Raw genomic sequence first — 16,941 nt, 5'->3', positions numbered from 1 at the left:
CACACTGAGAATATACGTGTTACGGTCGGTGGAGGGGAGGGGTCCTTTGAAATCCACGCTGAGGCGTTCAAAGGGTTGGGATGCCTTCACCAGGCGCGCACGGTCCGGCCGGTAGAAGTGCGGCTTGCACTCCGCACAGACCTGGCAGTCCCTGGTGACTGTCCTTACTTCCTCGACGGAGTAGGGCAGATTGCGAGCTTTGACCAGATGGTACAATTGGGTGACTCCTGGGTGACAAAGGCTGTCATGTAGGGCCCGGAGTTGGTCCACTTGTGCGCTGGCACATGTACCTCGGGAGAGGGCATCTAGGGGCTCGTTGAGTTTACCGGGGCGATACAAGATCTCGTAATTATAGGTGGCGAGCTCGATTCTCCACCGCAAGATTTTATCATTTTTGATCTTGCCCCGCTGTGTGTTATTGAACATGAAGGCTACCGACAGTTGGTCCGTAAGGAGAGTGAATCTCTACCGGCCAGTTAATGCTTCCAATGCCGCACAGCTTCAACGATAGCTTGAGCCTCCTTCTCGACGGACGCGTGTTCGAATTTCCGAGGCATGAAGGGTGCGGGAAAAGAATGCCACGGGTCTGCCTGCCTGGTTTAGGGTGGCGGCAAGGGCGATGAAGCGTCGCTTTCCACTTGGAAAGGCAGTGACTCGTCCACTGCGCGCATCCCGGCCTTGGCGATGTATGCTCTGATGCGGGCGAAAGCATGTTATGCCTCGGCCGCAAGGGGCAATTGGGTGGACTGAATGAGTGGGCGGGCCTTGTGTGCATAGTTTGGGACCCACTGAGCGTAGTAGGAAAAGAACCCCAGACAGCGTTTGAGGGCCTTGGGCAGTGGGGGAGGGGAAGTTCCATGAGGGGGCGCATGCGCTCGGGGTCAGGCCCAAGAAGACCATTTTAGACTACATAGCCGAGAATGGCTAACCGGGTCGTGCTGAACACACACTTCTCTTTGTTGTAGGTCAGGTTGAGAAGAGTGGCAGTGCGGAGGAATTTATCGAGGTTGGCATCGTGGTCCTGCTGGTCATGGCTGCAGATGGTGACATTATCTAAGTACGGAAAGGTGGCCCGCAAACCGTACTGGCCGACCATCGGTCCATCTCTCTTTGGAAGACCGAGCCCCCATTTGTGACACCGAACGGGTCCTTAAGGAGGTGGTAGAGGTGACCGTCCGCCTCAAATGCAGTTTATGGCCGGTCCGACTTCCGGATGGGGTGCTGGTGGTAGGCGGATTTCAGGTCAATTGTTGAGAAGACCCGGTACTGCACAATCTGATTGACCATATCAGATATGCGTGGGAGGGGGTATGCGTCGAGCTGCGTGTACCGATTTATGGTTTAGCTGCAGTCCACGACCATCCTGTGTTTCTCCCCAGTTTTAACCACTACCACTTGGGCTCTCCAGGGGCTGTTGCTGGCCTCGATAATACCCTCCTTAAGCAGCCGCTGGACTTCGGACCTGATGAAGGTCTTGTCCTGGGTGCTGTACCGTCTGCTCCTAGTGGCAAATGGCTTGCAATCCGCAGTTAGATTTGCAAAAAGGGAGGGCGGATTGACCTTGAGGGTCGCGAGGCCGCAAACGATAAGGGGGGGTAAGGGCCCGCCGAATTTGAGGATGAGGCACTGGAGGTTACACTGGAAGTCCAGGACCAACAGGAGTGCAGCGCAGAGATTAGGAAGGACATAGAACATAGAAAATACAGCACAGAACAGGCCCTTCGGCCCACGATGTTGTGCCGAACCTTTGTCCTAGATTAATCATAGATTATCATTGAATTTACAGTGCAGAAGGAAGCCATTCGGCCCTTTGAGTCTGCACCGGCTCTTGGAAAAAGCACCCTACCCAAACTCAACACCTCCACCCAACACCAAGGGCAATTTGGACATTAAGGGTAATTTATCATTGGCCAATTCACCTAACCCGCACATCTTTGGACTGTGGGAGGAAACCGGAGCACCCGGAGAAAACCCACGCAGACACGGGGAGGACGTGCAGACTCCGCACAGACAGTGACCCAAGCCGGAATCAAACCTGGGACCCTGGAGCTGTGAAGCAATTGTGCTATCCACAATGCTACCGTGCTGCCCTTAAGAACAAATAAATCTACACTATATCATTTTACCGTAATCCATGTACCTATCCAATAGCTGCTTGAAGGTCCCTAATGTTTCCGACTCAACTACTTCCACAGGCAGTGCATTCCATGCCCCCACTACTCTCTGGGTAAAGAACCTACCTCTGATATCCCTCCTATATCTTCCACCTTTCACCTTAAATTTATGTCCCCTTGTAATGGTTTGTTCCACCCGGGGAAAAAGTCTCTGACAGTCTACTCTATCTATTCCCCTGATCATCTTATAAACCTCTATCAAGTCGCCCCTCATCCTTCTCCGTTCTAATGAGAAAAGGCCTAGCACCCTCAACCTTTCCTCGTAAGACCTACTCTCCATTCCAGGCAACATCCTGGTAAATCTTCTTTGCACCTTTTCCAAAGCTTCCACATCCTTCCTAAAATGAGATGACCAGAACTGTACACAGTACTCCAAATGTGGCCTTACCAAAGTTTTGTACAGCTGCATCATCACCTCACGGCTCTTAAATTCAATCCCTCTGTTAATGAACGCGAGCACACCATAGGCCTTCTTCACAACTCTATCCACTTGAGTGGCAACTTTCAAAGATGTATGAACATAGACCCCAAGATCTCTCTGCTCCTCCACATTGCCAAGAACTCTGCCGTTAACCCTGTATTCCGCATTCATATTTGTCCTTCCAAAATGGACAACCTCACACTTTTCAGGGTTAAACTCCATCTGCCACTTCTCAGCCCAGCTCTGCATCCTATCTATGTCTCTTTGCAGCCGACAACAGCCCTCCTTACTATCTACAACTCCACCAATCTTCGTATCGTCTGCAAATTTACTGACCCACCCTTCAACTCCCTCATCCAAGTCATTAATGAAAATTACAAACAGCAGAGGACCCAGAACTGATCCCTGCGGTACGCCACTGGTAACTGGGATCCAGGCTGAATATTTGCCATCCACCACCACTCTCTGACTTCTATCGGTTAGCCAGTTCGTTATCCCATTTAGCCAAATTTCCCACTATCCCATACCTCCTTACTTTCTGCATAAGCCTACCATGGGGAACTTTATCAAATGCCTTACTAAAATCCATGTACACTACATCCACTGCTTTACCTTCATCCACATGCTTAGTCACCTCCTCAAAGAATTCAGTAAGACTTGTAAGGCAAGACCTACCCCTCACAAATCCGTGCTGACTATTCCTAATCAAGCAGTGTCTTTCCAGATGCTCAGAAATCCTATCCTTCAGTACCCTTTCCATTACTTTGCCTACCACCAAAGTAAGACTAACTGGCCTATAATTCCCAGGGTTATCCATAGTTCCTTTTTTGAACAGGGGCACGACATTCGCCACTCTCCAATCCCCTGGTACCACCCCTGTTGACAGTGAGGACGAAAAGATCATTGCCAACGGCTCTGCAATTTCATCTCTTGCTTCCCATAGAATCCTTGGATATATCCCGTCAGGCCCGGGGGACTTGTCTATCCTCAAGTTTTTCAAAATGCCCAACGCATCTTCCTTCCTAACAAGTATTTCCTCGAGCTTACCAATCTGTTTCACACTGTCCTCTCCAACAATATTGCCCCGCTCATTTGTAAATACAGAAGAAACGTACTCGTTCAAGACCTCTCCTATCTCTTCAGACTCAATACACAATCTCCCACTACTGTCCTTGATCGGACCTACCCTCGCTCTAGTCATTCTCATATTTCTCACATATGTGTAAAAGGCCTTGGGAAGTTACTAAATGCTACGCCCTGGACCGTGAGGGTGACTGTACAAAAGCCTCGGATCAGGACGGAGTGGGATCCGGAGGCAAGGGAGATCCTTTGCTTGGTCGGGTGGACCCGCGAGGGAGCAGCGCCTTACCGTATCTGGGTGAACAAAGCTTTCAGTGCTACCGGAGTCCAGCAGGCACGAGGTCGCGTGGCCGTTGATTTTAACCGTCGTCGACGCGGTGGCCAGGTTGTGCGTGCGAGATTGGTCCAGCGTCATCGAAGCGAGCTGCGGGTAGCCATCGGATGCTTCGGGTGGCGAGCGGGTGCGGTTCCGATGTCGAGATGTCCGGGGACCCTGTGAGGAACAAGATGACGGTGGGGGAGGTGGTGATAGAGGGCGCGATCACAGCGAATGCGCGGGCCTGGCACACAGCCGCGACGTGGCCCTTTTTACTGCAGGCTTTACAAACTGCAGTGCGGGCCAGGCAGTGTTGGCGGGGGTGCTTCTGCTGACTGCAGAAGTAGCAGCGGGAACCCCCGAGTGCGCGGATCGGCGTGCGGCGCAGGCGTATTGCGAAGGCAGGGCCCCGGCTGAGGAGGTCGTCGGTGGGGTCCAGTAGGGGTAGGAATGGGTAGAAGGGTGGGCAACGCGGCGGGAGAGGTACGATTGTACGAGATGCGACCGTCATGGAGAGCGCCAAGGTTTTCGTCTCCGCCAGTTCAAGCGTGACCCCTTCCAGCAATCATTCTTGGATGCGGTCCGACGCAATCACCGCCACGAAGGCATCGCGCATGAGGAGATTCGAGTGTTCGGCGGCCGTGACGGCCTGACAGTCACAGTCCCGGACAAGTGGAATTAGGGCCCGCCGGAACTCTTCGATGGACTCACCAGTTAGTTGCGAGCGGGTGACAAGTACATGCCTGGCGAAGAGCGTGTTCGCCTGCTGTGTGTAGTGTTCTTTGAGGAGTTCCATCGCTTTTGTGTAAGTTGTGGCGTCTTGGATCAACGGGAACACGCTGGAGCTCAGTCTGGAGTACAGGACGTTTATCTTCTGAGCCTCCGTTGGCGCGGGGTCCGCCGCGTTGATGTAAGCCTCGAAACATGCTAGCCAGTGAGTAAAGTCTTTCCTGGCGTCGGGCGAGTGAGGATCCAGCTGCAGGTGATCGGGTTTAATTCTGATATCCATTCTGTGGAAAATCTAACTGTAATAAATTGATGCACGATCAATTGCACAAAGACTAAAGTTGGGTACAACTGTGGCTTTATTACAGTCAGATGCGAGGCCTCCTGCTGCAGCTGCCGAAATGTCAGGGCTCTGGAGGTCATGCATATTTATACATTTCTCCCTGGGCGGAGCCAGCCGGCAGGAGCTACCGGCGAACCTGTAGTGCAGGTCCTACCTTACATTTCCTATTACAGTGGATCACCACAAACCGTTTTCATAGAATCATAGAATTTACAATGCAGAAGCAGGCAAATCGGCCCATTCGAGTCTGCACCAGCCCTTGGAAAGAGCACGCTACTTAAGCTCACGCCTCCACCCTATCCTTGTAACCCAGTAACCCCACTTAACCTTTTTTTTGGACACTAAGGGCAATTTAGCATGGCCAATCCACCTAACCTGCGCATCTTTGGACTGTGGGAGGTAACTGGAGCACCCTGAGGAAACCCACGCAGAAAAGGTGGAGAACATGCAGGCTCTGCACAGACAGTGACCCAAGCCGGGAATCGAACCTGGGACCCTGGAGCTGTGAAGCAGCTGTGCTAACCACACCGTGCTACCGTGCTTTTGTTGGTGTGCGAGGAGCTGCAGGAACTTTCCTGCCTTTTTTGGAAGGTTCCCGCCTTTTTGGAAAAAGGTCAGCAACCGGAGTGCTTTCCTCCAAGAAGATGCTATGATTACTGAGGAACATTTTAGAATGCTGTGCTGCTAGCTCGTGAGCCTGATAAATCTTAACTGTTTGTTCCAAGGACAGCTCCGATTCCCTCAGCAACTGTTCCCTCAGCTTATTTTCATTCACACCCAACATAATCTGGTCCCGAATGATGGAAGATTCCACCGCAGAAAAATTAAAGGTTATAGCTTTTAACTTTAAATAAGTGAGAAAATGATCTATGGACTCTTCTGTCTTCAGTAAACGTGATCTAAATACATAGCGTTCATAAATTTAACTCTTTCTGGCAGTGCAATGTTCATCAAATCTTCAAATTACTTCGTTAAAATTTTTACTATCTTCCTCACTTGCAAATTTAAACGTATTAAACACAGCAATTACTTTGGGCCCTACCGCTGTTAGGAGCATCGCTACCTAACGCGAATCTGATTGATCTCCTAAATTTACTGCAGTAATAAGAAACAGATTAAATTGCTGTTTAAACACACGCCAGTTGCTGTCCACATTACCATGAAATCTGAGACTCATTGGTGACTCATTGATCCTTTCTCAGCACACTAATTGGCCAGCCAGTGTGAAATGACGGTCGGTGGCGATTGCAGTTGGAAGTGTATATCATATCCGCTTTGCGCTTGCCAATCACATGCTTGACAAGCGCAGAATTCATGCCTTGAAGTCTGATACACTAACATTACACCCAAGTCGAGGAGCTACATATTAGGTTACAATGGTCGCGTGTAGTGAATTAATGACAAAAAAATAAAGTTCATATTTTAATTCTGATTCTTTTTCCTTTTATAAAGGGGAACTTTTATTCTTTATAAAGATGGTGAAGTAGAACATCCCGTAATTCGGGATCGAGTTTGGCACAACAGCGATTACAACTTTGACAATGTTCTTGCAGCTATGATGGCATTGTTTACAGTATCAACCTTTGAAGGCTGGCCAGCGTAAGTACATGTCTCATTTTTCCAGTCAATTCTGAGAGGTAATATTGATTGAAGTCACTTTGGAATTACCTTATGTTTGACACTTGCCATTTTATTCAGATAAACAATGATTATTACATTTCACCAAATTGATGCATGACTAAGGAAAGCCTTTTTAATGGTTGATTTGTATTACTTCACTTTGGTTTAGAGTCTTTGGTTCTTAACACTTGATTCACAGTTCACAAATTCGGCAGTGATCTGAAGCTGAAGCCACTTTGAACAAGGCCTCAGCTCACAGTACAAAGTATCTACAATCATGTCAAATAGAATGTGCTTAACAGCTCAGAAAGATAGACAATGCAGACATTAATGTAAACTATTTGGAAAAGAACTGCTTTGATTGCTATGCGTAGTGACTTTGTAAAAGCATGGAAACATTTTATTTACATCATCGCACATCATAGCTGCTAACGTTGTCCCCCTTGGGCATTAATATTTGTCATTGTGGTGATATTCTGTCACATCAACTTTGTCTCTTTTTCAGCCTGCTATACAAAGCCATAGACTCAAATGGAGAAAATATTGGGCCCATCTACAACAATCGTGTGGAGATTTCCATATTCTTTATCATCTATATCATTATTATCGCTTTCTTTATGATGAATATCTTTGTTGGTTTTGTGATCGTCACATTCCAGGAGCAGGGAGAACTGGAGTATAAAAACTGCGAGTTGGACAAAAATCAGGTTAGAAATCACATGAAATAACAGTTTTAACTTGCCTCTTATTGAGAAGTACATAAATTAGTATACTAAAACTTCAATTAATTGTATCTTTCTGTTTGCAATGAGGGTGCACTTCAAATGCAAATTTATTGTTGGTGTGAAGTGATTTCCATTTTGCTGCAATGCCAAGCTGTTAAGTAATTGATTAAGAGGCATTCCAATTAGTTGTCTCATTGATGTTAAGTATCCAATAATTGACACTGATATGTAAAGAGGCTTCAGGTGGCCTTTGTGTCAGGTGATGTGAAGATAGAGTTTTTGGTGCAGAGTCTGATAAAGTGAAATAAAGGTGTTTGTAAAAAGGAGCAGTACGTTTGACTCTTTATACACCAGCAGCTAAACGTCGAACAAATGGTAGCAGAGGATGGTTGCTGTGCAAATGTGAAGGGTTGAAAGATACAACTTTTCCAGACCAAACCAAGGAGTGAGTGAGAAGAAGAAAAAAGCAAGATAAATGGTTGAACCTAGGATAAAGATGGTAGGATATGACTACCCCCCTTATTTTCTGAAAGGGAATCGTACAACTAATGGAGAAGTGCAGTAGTTATGTGGACTAAGGTACCTGCCTTGGGAAAGAGACAACAAGGTATGGCGTTGGCTCTTTCTCTACCTTATGACAGTAAAATCCGAAGCAAAGTGTTTTCTGAGCTGGAATTGGAAGAGTTAGACTCAGAAGAAGGTCTGGCTCTGATGACCCAAATAGGTCAGTCAGCAATAAAACAGGATATGGAAGATACACTACTAACAGGATGGCGAAATTGCATGTCTACAAACAGGTTCCAAGACTATAGAACGAGGTTGGGACCCGGAAATCATGAAGACAGAAACCCAGTTAGAACCTACAATAGGAAGATGAACCCCAGAAATGCCCGAGGTATGATAAATCGATGTTTTCGATGTGACTCTCAGTACCATTATGCTTTCAACTGCCCAACACGTTATAATAGTGTTTGAAGCGACACATGACACGGAAGAGTCAGAGGAGGAAAAAGATAGTGACCAGAAAGAAGGCATTGTCCGATTAACAAGCAGTTTTACGCTGGTATTGAGGGTGTTGGTTGCAGAATCCTTCAATTATGCTGTATTAGACAGTGGCTGCACATCTACTGTGTGTGGAATTGGTTGGTTAAAATGTTACCTGGATTCCTTGAATGCTGAAAATCGTAACAAGATTAAGAAATTTGAAAGTTCCACAAGTTTCAGGTTTGGGGATGATAATACTCTGAAGTTGCTGAAAAGAGTGATGATCCCTTGCAATATTGCCGGAGTTAATCATTTCATTAGCATGGATGTTGTATCAAGTGAGATACCTTTGCTTCTGAGCAGACTGTCGATGAAGAAAGCACACATGAAACTGGATATGGAACAGGATAAGGCAATAGGTTTTGGAAAGACGGTGGACTTACAATTTACACAGTCAGGACACTATTGTATTCCATTACTGACAAATAATATTTGTGACTTTAGCTAATAAAAAGCTTGTTGTATTAAAACTGCATAGACAATTTGCGGATCCGTCTCCTCGGAGGCTGAAAAATGTATTAAAGAATGCAGGGGTAAGGGATGAAGACAATACTAAACTGACAGAACAGGTCTGTGATTGCTGTGAAGTTTGTAGGAAGTACAGAAGGACACCAGCACAACCGATAGTAACCCGACCTTTGGCCAGAGGTTTTAACGACATTATGGCCATGGACCTTAAGATCTGGGATAAAGCCAATAATATATTTGTTTTGCGTATTGTAGATTTAGCAACCAGATTTAGTCAATCAATGATTGTACGAAGTAAAGAAATGAGAGTAATTCTGGATCAAATCGTGGAAAAATGGATAGGGTCAGGAATGGGCCCACCAGCAAAATTCCTTACGGACAATGGGGGAGAATTTGCTAATGATGAGTTTAGGGATATGAAAACGTGAATATCACAGTTATGAATACGGCCATTGAAAGAGCTATATGAAAACCTATTTAGTAATGGTGTGTGTGAAAGAAACCATGCGGTAATCGATGACATGCTCTGGAAAATTTTGGCAGATAGACCAAACTGCAAGCTAAATTCAGCTTTAGCATGGGCGGTACATGCAAAGAAGTCATTGCATATGGTTGGGGGCTATAGTCCCTATCATGTGTATCAAAACAGGTAACAGAGAACAAACACCTGGGAAACGTGCTTCCCTACAATCAACAATACAGTCTGTACATATTTTTCCCCTTTTTCACTGTTAAGGAACGTGTTAAGAAACATTCCAATTAGATGTCTCATTGATCCAATAATTGGCACTGATATGTAAAGAGGCTACAGGTGGCCTTGGGAGCATGTGATGTGATGATAGAGATTGGTGCTGAGTGTGTTCAAGGAAAAACAAAGGTGTTTGGGAAAAGGAGCAGAACTCTTGACTCTTTACTCAACAGCAGCCAGAGGCTAACATTGGTAGCAGAGGATGGTTGCTGTATAAATGTAAAGGGTTGAAAGATACTTTTCCAGGGGGAAAAAAAAAATTTCAACCAAGGAGTGAGTGAGAAGGTAAAGTAAAAATGGCTGAACCTAGGATAAAGATGGCTGGATATGACTATCCACCATTATTTTCTGAAAGGGGATTGTATGACCAATGGAGAAGTGCAGTTGTTCTGTGGTCTAAGGTAACTGAAATGAAAAAAAAAATGTAAAATGGCTTATTGTCACAAGTAGGCTTCAAATGAAGTTACTGTGAAAAGCCCCTAGTCGCCACATTCCGGCGCCTGTTCGGGGAGGCTGGTACGCAAATTGAACTGTGCTGATGGCCTGCCTTGGTCTGCTTTAAAAGCCAGCTATTTAGTCCTGTGCTACACCGAGTAAGCTCTTTTCAGAAGCAATACCGAAGCAAAGTATTTTCTGAACAAGAATTGGAAGAGTTAGACTCAGAAGAAGGTCTGGAGACTCTATTACAGTTTATGGATAAGATTTATCAAAAGGATGACTTGTTAAGTGCGTTTGAAGCCTGGTCAGAATTCGATAGATTCTGGAAAACAGAGGATATATCGATTGAGGACTATATAATGGAATTCAGCAGACTGTACAAAAGGCAGCACAAACACCGCCTGGAATCTCCACAATCTGTGTTGGCATTTAAGTTACCAGACTGTGCTGGAGTGTCCAATATGGACTGGCTCCTGGTTTTGACAGGAGTTAAATTTGCTGATAATGATACCTTACTCGATCACATGATAGAGGCCTTAAAGAAGTTCCTGGGGAAACATTCAATTCCTATGGCTCTCATGTCACAAATCGGTCAGTCAGCGATAAAGCAGACTATGGAAGTTACACCACTGACAGGATTTCAAGATCGTACGGCTACGAACAGGTTACGAGAATATGGAAGGAGATCGGGCCTCGGAAATTATGAGGCAGAAACTCATTTAAAACTTATAATAGAAGGGGGGACATGGAGAATGGAAATAGGAAAATGAACCCCAGTAATGCCCGGGGTCTGATAAATCGATGTTTTCGGTGTGACTCTCAATGCCATTATGCTTTCAACTGCCCAACACGTTATAATAGAGTGTTTGAAGCTACACATTACATGGAAGAGTCGGAGGAAGAGTCGGAAGAGGAAAAAGATAGTGACCAGAAAGAAGGCATTGTCCTCTTAACAAGCAGTTTTACTCCGGTAATGAGGGTGTTAGTTGCAGAATCCTTCAATTGTGCTGTATTGGACAGTGGCTGCACATCTATTGTGTGTGAAATTGACTGGTTAAAATGTTACCTGGACTCTTTTAATGCTGAAAATCGTAACAAGGTGTTGAAATCTACCATGCGGTTTAAGTGTAGTCTCATATACACTTTGAACTCAGTTGAAATTTAAGTTCCACGTATCGGGTGCGAAATGAAATCTTTTATTGTGTCTATTGATTATAATTGAGAGTTTGAGATCTTCTTGTGGTTACAAACCAAATGTTCTCAGTAAAGCCCCTGCCAGCAGAAGACTTTAAGAGATATAATCGACTTAGTGGTTTACAAACAGATTTAACTTTCAAAATACAGTAATGGTTTCTTGCTCAAAGCAAAATAGCTTGCGCAGATTTTAAGAGTTAGAGTGGAAATATGAAAATACAAAATAAGGATAGCGAGTAGTTAGGTAAAAGGTATAGAGTGATCTGGATGGAAAATGGCTGCCCGGACCTCTTATCTTTAAGGAAAATGTTATTAGTCTGACTCCATCTGTCCCTACCCCTGTAATGTGCTGATTGGCTTGGATGAATCTCAAATGCATTTGGTTGGATGGTTAGTTGTCAATCATCAATATGCAACACAGTTGTGGATATGTTGCATTTTTAGATGATTGTTGTGTATTGGAATGTTATCTACACTTTTAATCAGCTCTGGTTTCTACTGTTTTTTCTGCTGACTGCTATACAATTCATATACTGAACAATGGTGGATTCATGTTGTCATGGTGCTTATTATAGAACATAGAACGATACAGCGCAGTACAGGCCCTTCGGCCCACGATGTTGCACCAAAACAAAAGCCATCTAACCTACACTATGCCATTATCATTCATATGCTTATCCAATAAACTTTTAAATGCCCTCAATGTTGGCGAGTTCACTACTGTTGCAGGTAGGGCATTCCACGGCCTCACCACTCTTTGCGTAAAGAACCTACCTCTGACCTCTGTCCTATATCTATTACCCCTCAGTTTAAAGCTATGTCCCCTCGTGCCAGCCATTTCCATCTCACTGTCCACCCTATCTAACCCCCTGATCATTTTGTATGCCTCTATTAAGTCTCCTCTTAACCTTCTTCTCTCCAACGAAAACAACCTCAAGTCCATCAGCCTTTCCTCATAAGATTTTCCCTTCATACCAGGCAACATCCTGGTAAATCTCCTCTGCACCCGCTCCAAAGCCTCCACGTCCTTCCGATAATGCGGTGACCAGAACTGTACGCAATACTCCAAATGAGGCCGTACCAGAGTTTTGTACAGCTGCAACATGACCTCATGACTCCGGAACTCAATCCCTCTACCAATAAAGGCCAACACTCCATAGGGCTTCTTCACAACCCTATCAACCTGGGTGGCAACTTTCAGGGATCTATGTACAGGGACACCTAGATCCCTCTGCTCATCCACACTTCCAAGAACTTTACCATTAGCCAAATATTCCGCATTCCTGTTATTCCTTCCAAAGTGAATCACCTCACACTTCTCTACATTAAACTCCATTTGCCACCTCTCAGCCCAGCTCTGCAGCTTATCTATGTCCCTCTGTAACCTGCTACTTCCTTCCACACTGTCGACAACACCACCGACTTTAGTGTCGTCTGCAAATTTACTCACCCACCCTTCTGCGCCCTCCTCCTAGGTCATTGATAAAAATGACAAACAGCAACGGCCCCAGAACAGATCCTTGTGGTACGCCACTTGTAACTGAACTCCATTCTGAACATTTCCCATCAACCACCACCCTCTGTTTTCTTTCAGCTAGCCAATTTCTGATCCACATCTCTAAATCACCCTCAATCCCCAGCCTCCGTATTTTCTGCAATAGCCTACCGTGGGGAACCTTATCAAACGCTTTACTGAAATCCATATACACCACATCAACTGCTCTACCCTCGTCTACCTGTTCAGTCACCTTCTCAAAGAACTCGATAAGGTTTGTGAGGCATGACCTACCCTTCACAAAGCCATGCTGACTATCCCTGATCATATTATTCCTATCTAGATGATTATAAATCTTGTCTCTTATAATCCCCTCCAAGACTTTACCCACTACAGACGTGAGGCTCACCGGTCTATAGTTGCCGGGGTTGTCTCTACTCCCCTTTTTGAACAAAGGGACCACATTTGCTATCCTCCAGTCCTCTGGCACTATTCCTGTAGCCAATGATGACATAAAAATCAAAGCCAAAGGCCCAGCAATCTCTTCCCTGGCCTCCCAGAGAATCCTAGGATAAATCCCATCAGGCCCCGGGGACTTATCTATTTTCAGCCTGTCCAGAATTGCCAACACCTCTTCCCTACGTACCTCAATGCCATCTATTCTAATAGCCTGGGTCTCAGCATTCTCCTCTACAACATTATCTTTTTCCTGAGTGAATACTGACGAAAAATATTCATCTAGTATCTCGCCTATCTCTTCAGACTCCACACACAACTTCCCATCCCTGTCCTTGACTGGCCCTACTCTTACTCTAGTCATTCGCTTATTCCTGACATACCTATAGAAAGCTTTTGGGTTTTCCTTGTTTCTACCTGCCAAATACTTCTCAAGTCCCCTCCTTGCTCATCTTAGCTCTCTCTTTAGATCCTTCCTCGCTACCTTGTAACTATCCATCGCCCCAACTGAAACTTCACACCTCATCTTCACATAGGCCTCCTTCTTCCTCTTAACAAGAGATTCCACTTCTTTGGTAAACCACGGTTCCCTCGCTCTACGCCTTCCTCCCTGCCTGACCGGTACGTACTTATCAAGAAACGCAGTAGCTGTTCCTTGAACAAGCTCCACTTATCCAGTGTGCCCAACACTTGCAGCCTACTTCTCCAACCTATCCCCCCCAAGTCACGTCTAATGGCATCATAATTGCCATTCCCCCAGCTATAACTCTTGCCCTGCGGTGTATACTTATCCCTTTCCATCACTAACGTAAACGTCACCGAATTGTGGTCACTGTCCCCAAAGTGCTCTCCTACCTCCAAATCTAACACCTGGCCTGGTTCATTACCCAAAACCAAATCAACGTGGCCTCGCCTCTTGTTGGCCTGTCAACATATTGTGTCAGGAAACCCTCCTGCACACATTGTACAAAAAACGGCCCATCTAATGTACTCGAACTATATCTTTTCCAGTCAATATTTGGAAAGTTAAAGTCTCCCATAATAACTAGCCTGTTACTTTCGCTCTTATCCAGGATCATCCTCGCTATCCTTTCCTCTACATCCCTCAAACTATTTGGAGGCCTATAGAAAACTCCCAACAGGGTGACCTCTCCTTTCCTGTTTCTAACCTCAGCCCATACTCCCTCGGAAGATGAGTCCCCATCTAGCATCCTCTCTGCCACCGTAATACTGCTCTTGACTAGCAGCGCCACACCTCCCCCTCTTTTGCCTCCTTCTCTGAGCTTACTAAAACACCTAAACCCCGGAACCTGCAACATCCATTCCTGTCCCTGCTCTGTCCATGTCTCCGAAATGGCCACAACATCGAAGTCCCAGGTACCAACCCATGCTGCCAGTTCCCCTACCTTATTTCGTATACTCCTGGCATTGAAGTAGACACACTTCAAACCACCTACCTGAACACTGGCCCCCTCCTGCGACGTCAAATCTGTGCTCCTGACCTCTATACTCTCTTTCTCCCATACCCTAAAACTACAATCCAGGTTCCCATGCCCCTGCTGCATTAGTTTAAACCCCCCCAAAGAGCACTAACAAATCTCCCCCCCCCCAGGATATTTGTGCCCCTCAGGTTCAGATGTAGACCATCCTGTCTGTAGAGGTCCCACCTTCCCCAGAAAGAGCCCCAGTTATCCAGAAATCTGAATCCCTCCCGCCTGCACCATCCCTGTAGCCACGTGTTTAATTGCTCTCTCTCCCTATTCCTCATCTCATTATCACGTGGCACGGGCAACAACCCAGAGATAACAACTCTGTTTGTTCTAGTTCTGAGCTTCCATCCTAGCTCCCTGAAAGCCTGCCTGACATCCTTGTCCCCTTTCCTACCTATGTCGTTAGTGACAATGTGGACCACGACTTGGGGCTGCTCCCCCTCCCTCTTAAGGACCCGGAAAACACGATCCGAGACATCACGTACCCTTGCACCTGGGAGGCAACATACCAAACGTGAGTCTCTCTCGCTCCCACAAAATCTCCTATCTGTGCCCCTGACTATCGAGTCCCCAATTACTAATGCTCTGCTCCTCTCCCCCCTTCCCTTCTGAGCAACAGGGACAGACTCCGTGCCAGAGGCCCGTACCCCATGGCTTACCCCTGGTAAGTCCCCCCCCCCCCACAAGTATCCAAAGCGGTATACTTGTTTCTCGGGAACGACCGCAGGGGATCCCTGCACTGACTGCTTCTTCCCAGTCCCTCTTACAGTTACCCATCTATCTCCAATCTTTGGTGTAACTAATTCCCTGAAGCTGCTATCTATGACCCCCTCTGCCTCCCGAATGATCCGAAGTTCTTCCAACTCCAGCTCCAGTTCCCTAACTCGGTCTTGGAGGAGCTGGAGATGGCAGCATTTACTGCAGGTAAAATCAGCAAAAATTTTGACCATGATCAGATAGTGGTACTGTTTAATACTTTTAATGAGGCTAATTTGAGCTTCTGCAATTCTGTCCATGAGAAAAATGGACAGTTTATAATGTCAATTTAACTTTTCAGTAGAAATGTTACATTTGTTTCTAGCTAGCCTGTGGATGTTTCAAATTCTGTGCTTTTGTTACTGCAAGCTGTGTGTTTTTGTAATCTAAGGTTATGCTTGAAGTCTTATGATGAAATCCATTTTGAAATGGATTTCAAACTGGGCTTTAGTATTTACATCGAAATGGCTAAATCAATGACCCTTTTACCTATCAGAAATAGCTGGTTCCCTTCACAAGGTTAATGAATTTGAAAGTTCCACAAGTTTAAGGTTTGGGGATGATAATAAGTCGCTGAAAAGAGTGGTGATCCCTTGCAATATTGCCGGAGTGAATCATTTCATTAGCACGGATGTTGTATCAAGTGAGATACCTTTGTTTCTGAGCAGACCGTCGATGAAGAAAGCACACATTAAACTGGATATGGAACAGGATAAGGCAACAGTTTTTGGAAAGACAGGGGACTTATAATTTACACTGTCGGGACACTATTGTATTCCATTACTGACAAATAATATTTCAGGTTCAGTTGTTAAGGATGCGTTATTGGCAGATGGAAATGGGACTTTTGCTGATAAACAGCGTGTTGTATTAAAACTGCATAGGCAATTTGCGGATCCGTCTCCTCGGAGGCTGAAAAATTTCTTAAATGATGCAGGGGTAGGGGATGAAGACTATACAAAGCTGATAGAACAGATTAGTGATCGCTGTGAAGTTTGTAGGAAGTACAGAAGGACACCATCACGACCGATAATAACCCTACCTTTGGCCAGGGATTTTAACAACATTGTGGCCATGGACCTTAAGATCTGGGATAAAGCTAACAATATATTTATTTTGCATTTTGTAGATTTAGTAACAAGATTTAGTCAATTAACCATTGTACGAAGTAAAGAAAAGAGAGTAACTCTGGATCAGGTTGTGGAAAAATGGAAGGGACAGGAATGGGCCCACCGGCAAAATTCCTTACGGACAATGGGGGAGAATTTGCTAATGATGAGTTTAGGGACATGTGTGAAAACCTAAATATCACAGTTATGAATACGGCTGCGGAAAACCCATTTAGTAATGGTGTGTGTGAAAGAAACCATGCTGTAATAGATGATATGCTCCGGAAAATTTTGGCAGATAGACTAAATTGCAAGTTAAATTCAGCCTTGGCATGGGC

General features: G+C 45.5%; 1 protein-coding gene across 1 annotated transcript in view; it reads left to right on the top strand.

The window, feature by feature from the left end:
• cacna1db (calcium channel, voltage-dependent, L type, alpha 1D subunit, b) overlaps positions 1-16,941 on the top strand; it is a 1,216,201-nt gene that overhangs the window by 882,166 nt on the left and 317,094 nt on the right. Inside the window, exons 27-28 of the mRNA XM_072472487.1 lie at positions 6,513-6,659; positions 7,186-7,387. Coding sequence (XP_072328588.1) covers positions 6,513-6,659; positions 7,186-7,387 — 349 coding nt within the window. The remainder of the gene's footprint in view (positions 1-6,512; positions 6,660-7,185; positions 7,388-16,941) is intronic.

Source organism: Scyliorhinus torazame, chromosome 13 (genome assembly GCF_047496885.1).
Source record: "Scyliorhinus torazame isolate Kashiwa2021f chromosome 13, sScyTor2.1, whole genome shotgun sequence".
In the NCBI taxonomy this organism is placed as follows: Eukaryota; Metazoa; Chordata; class Chondrichthyes; order Carcharhiniformes; family Scyliorhinidae; genus Scyliorhinus; species Scyliorhinus torazame.
Note: the sequence above shows the minus strand (reverse complement) of the source record. Positions and strands in the feature narration are given on the sequence as shown.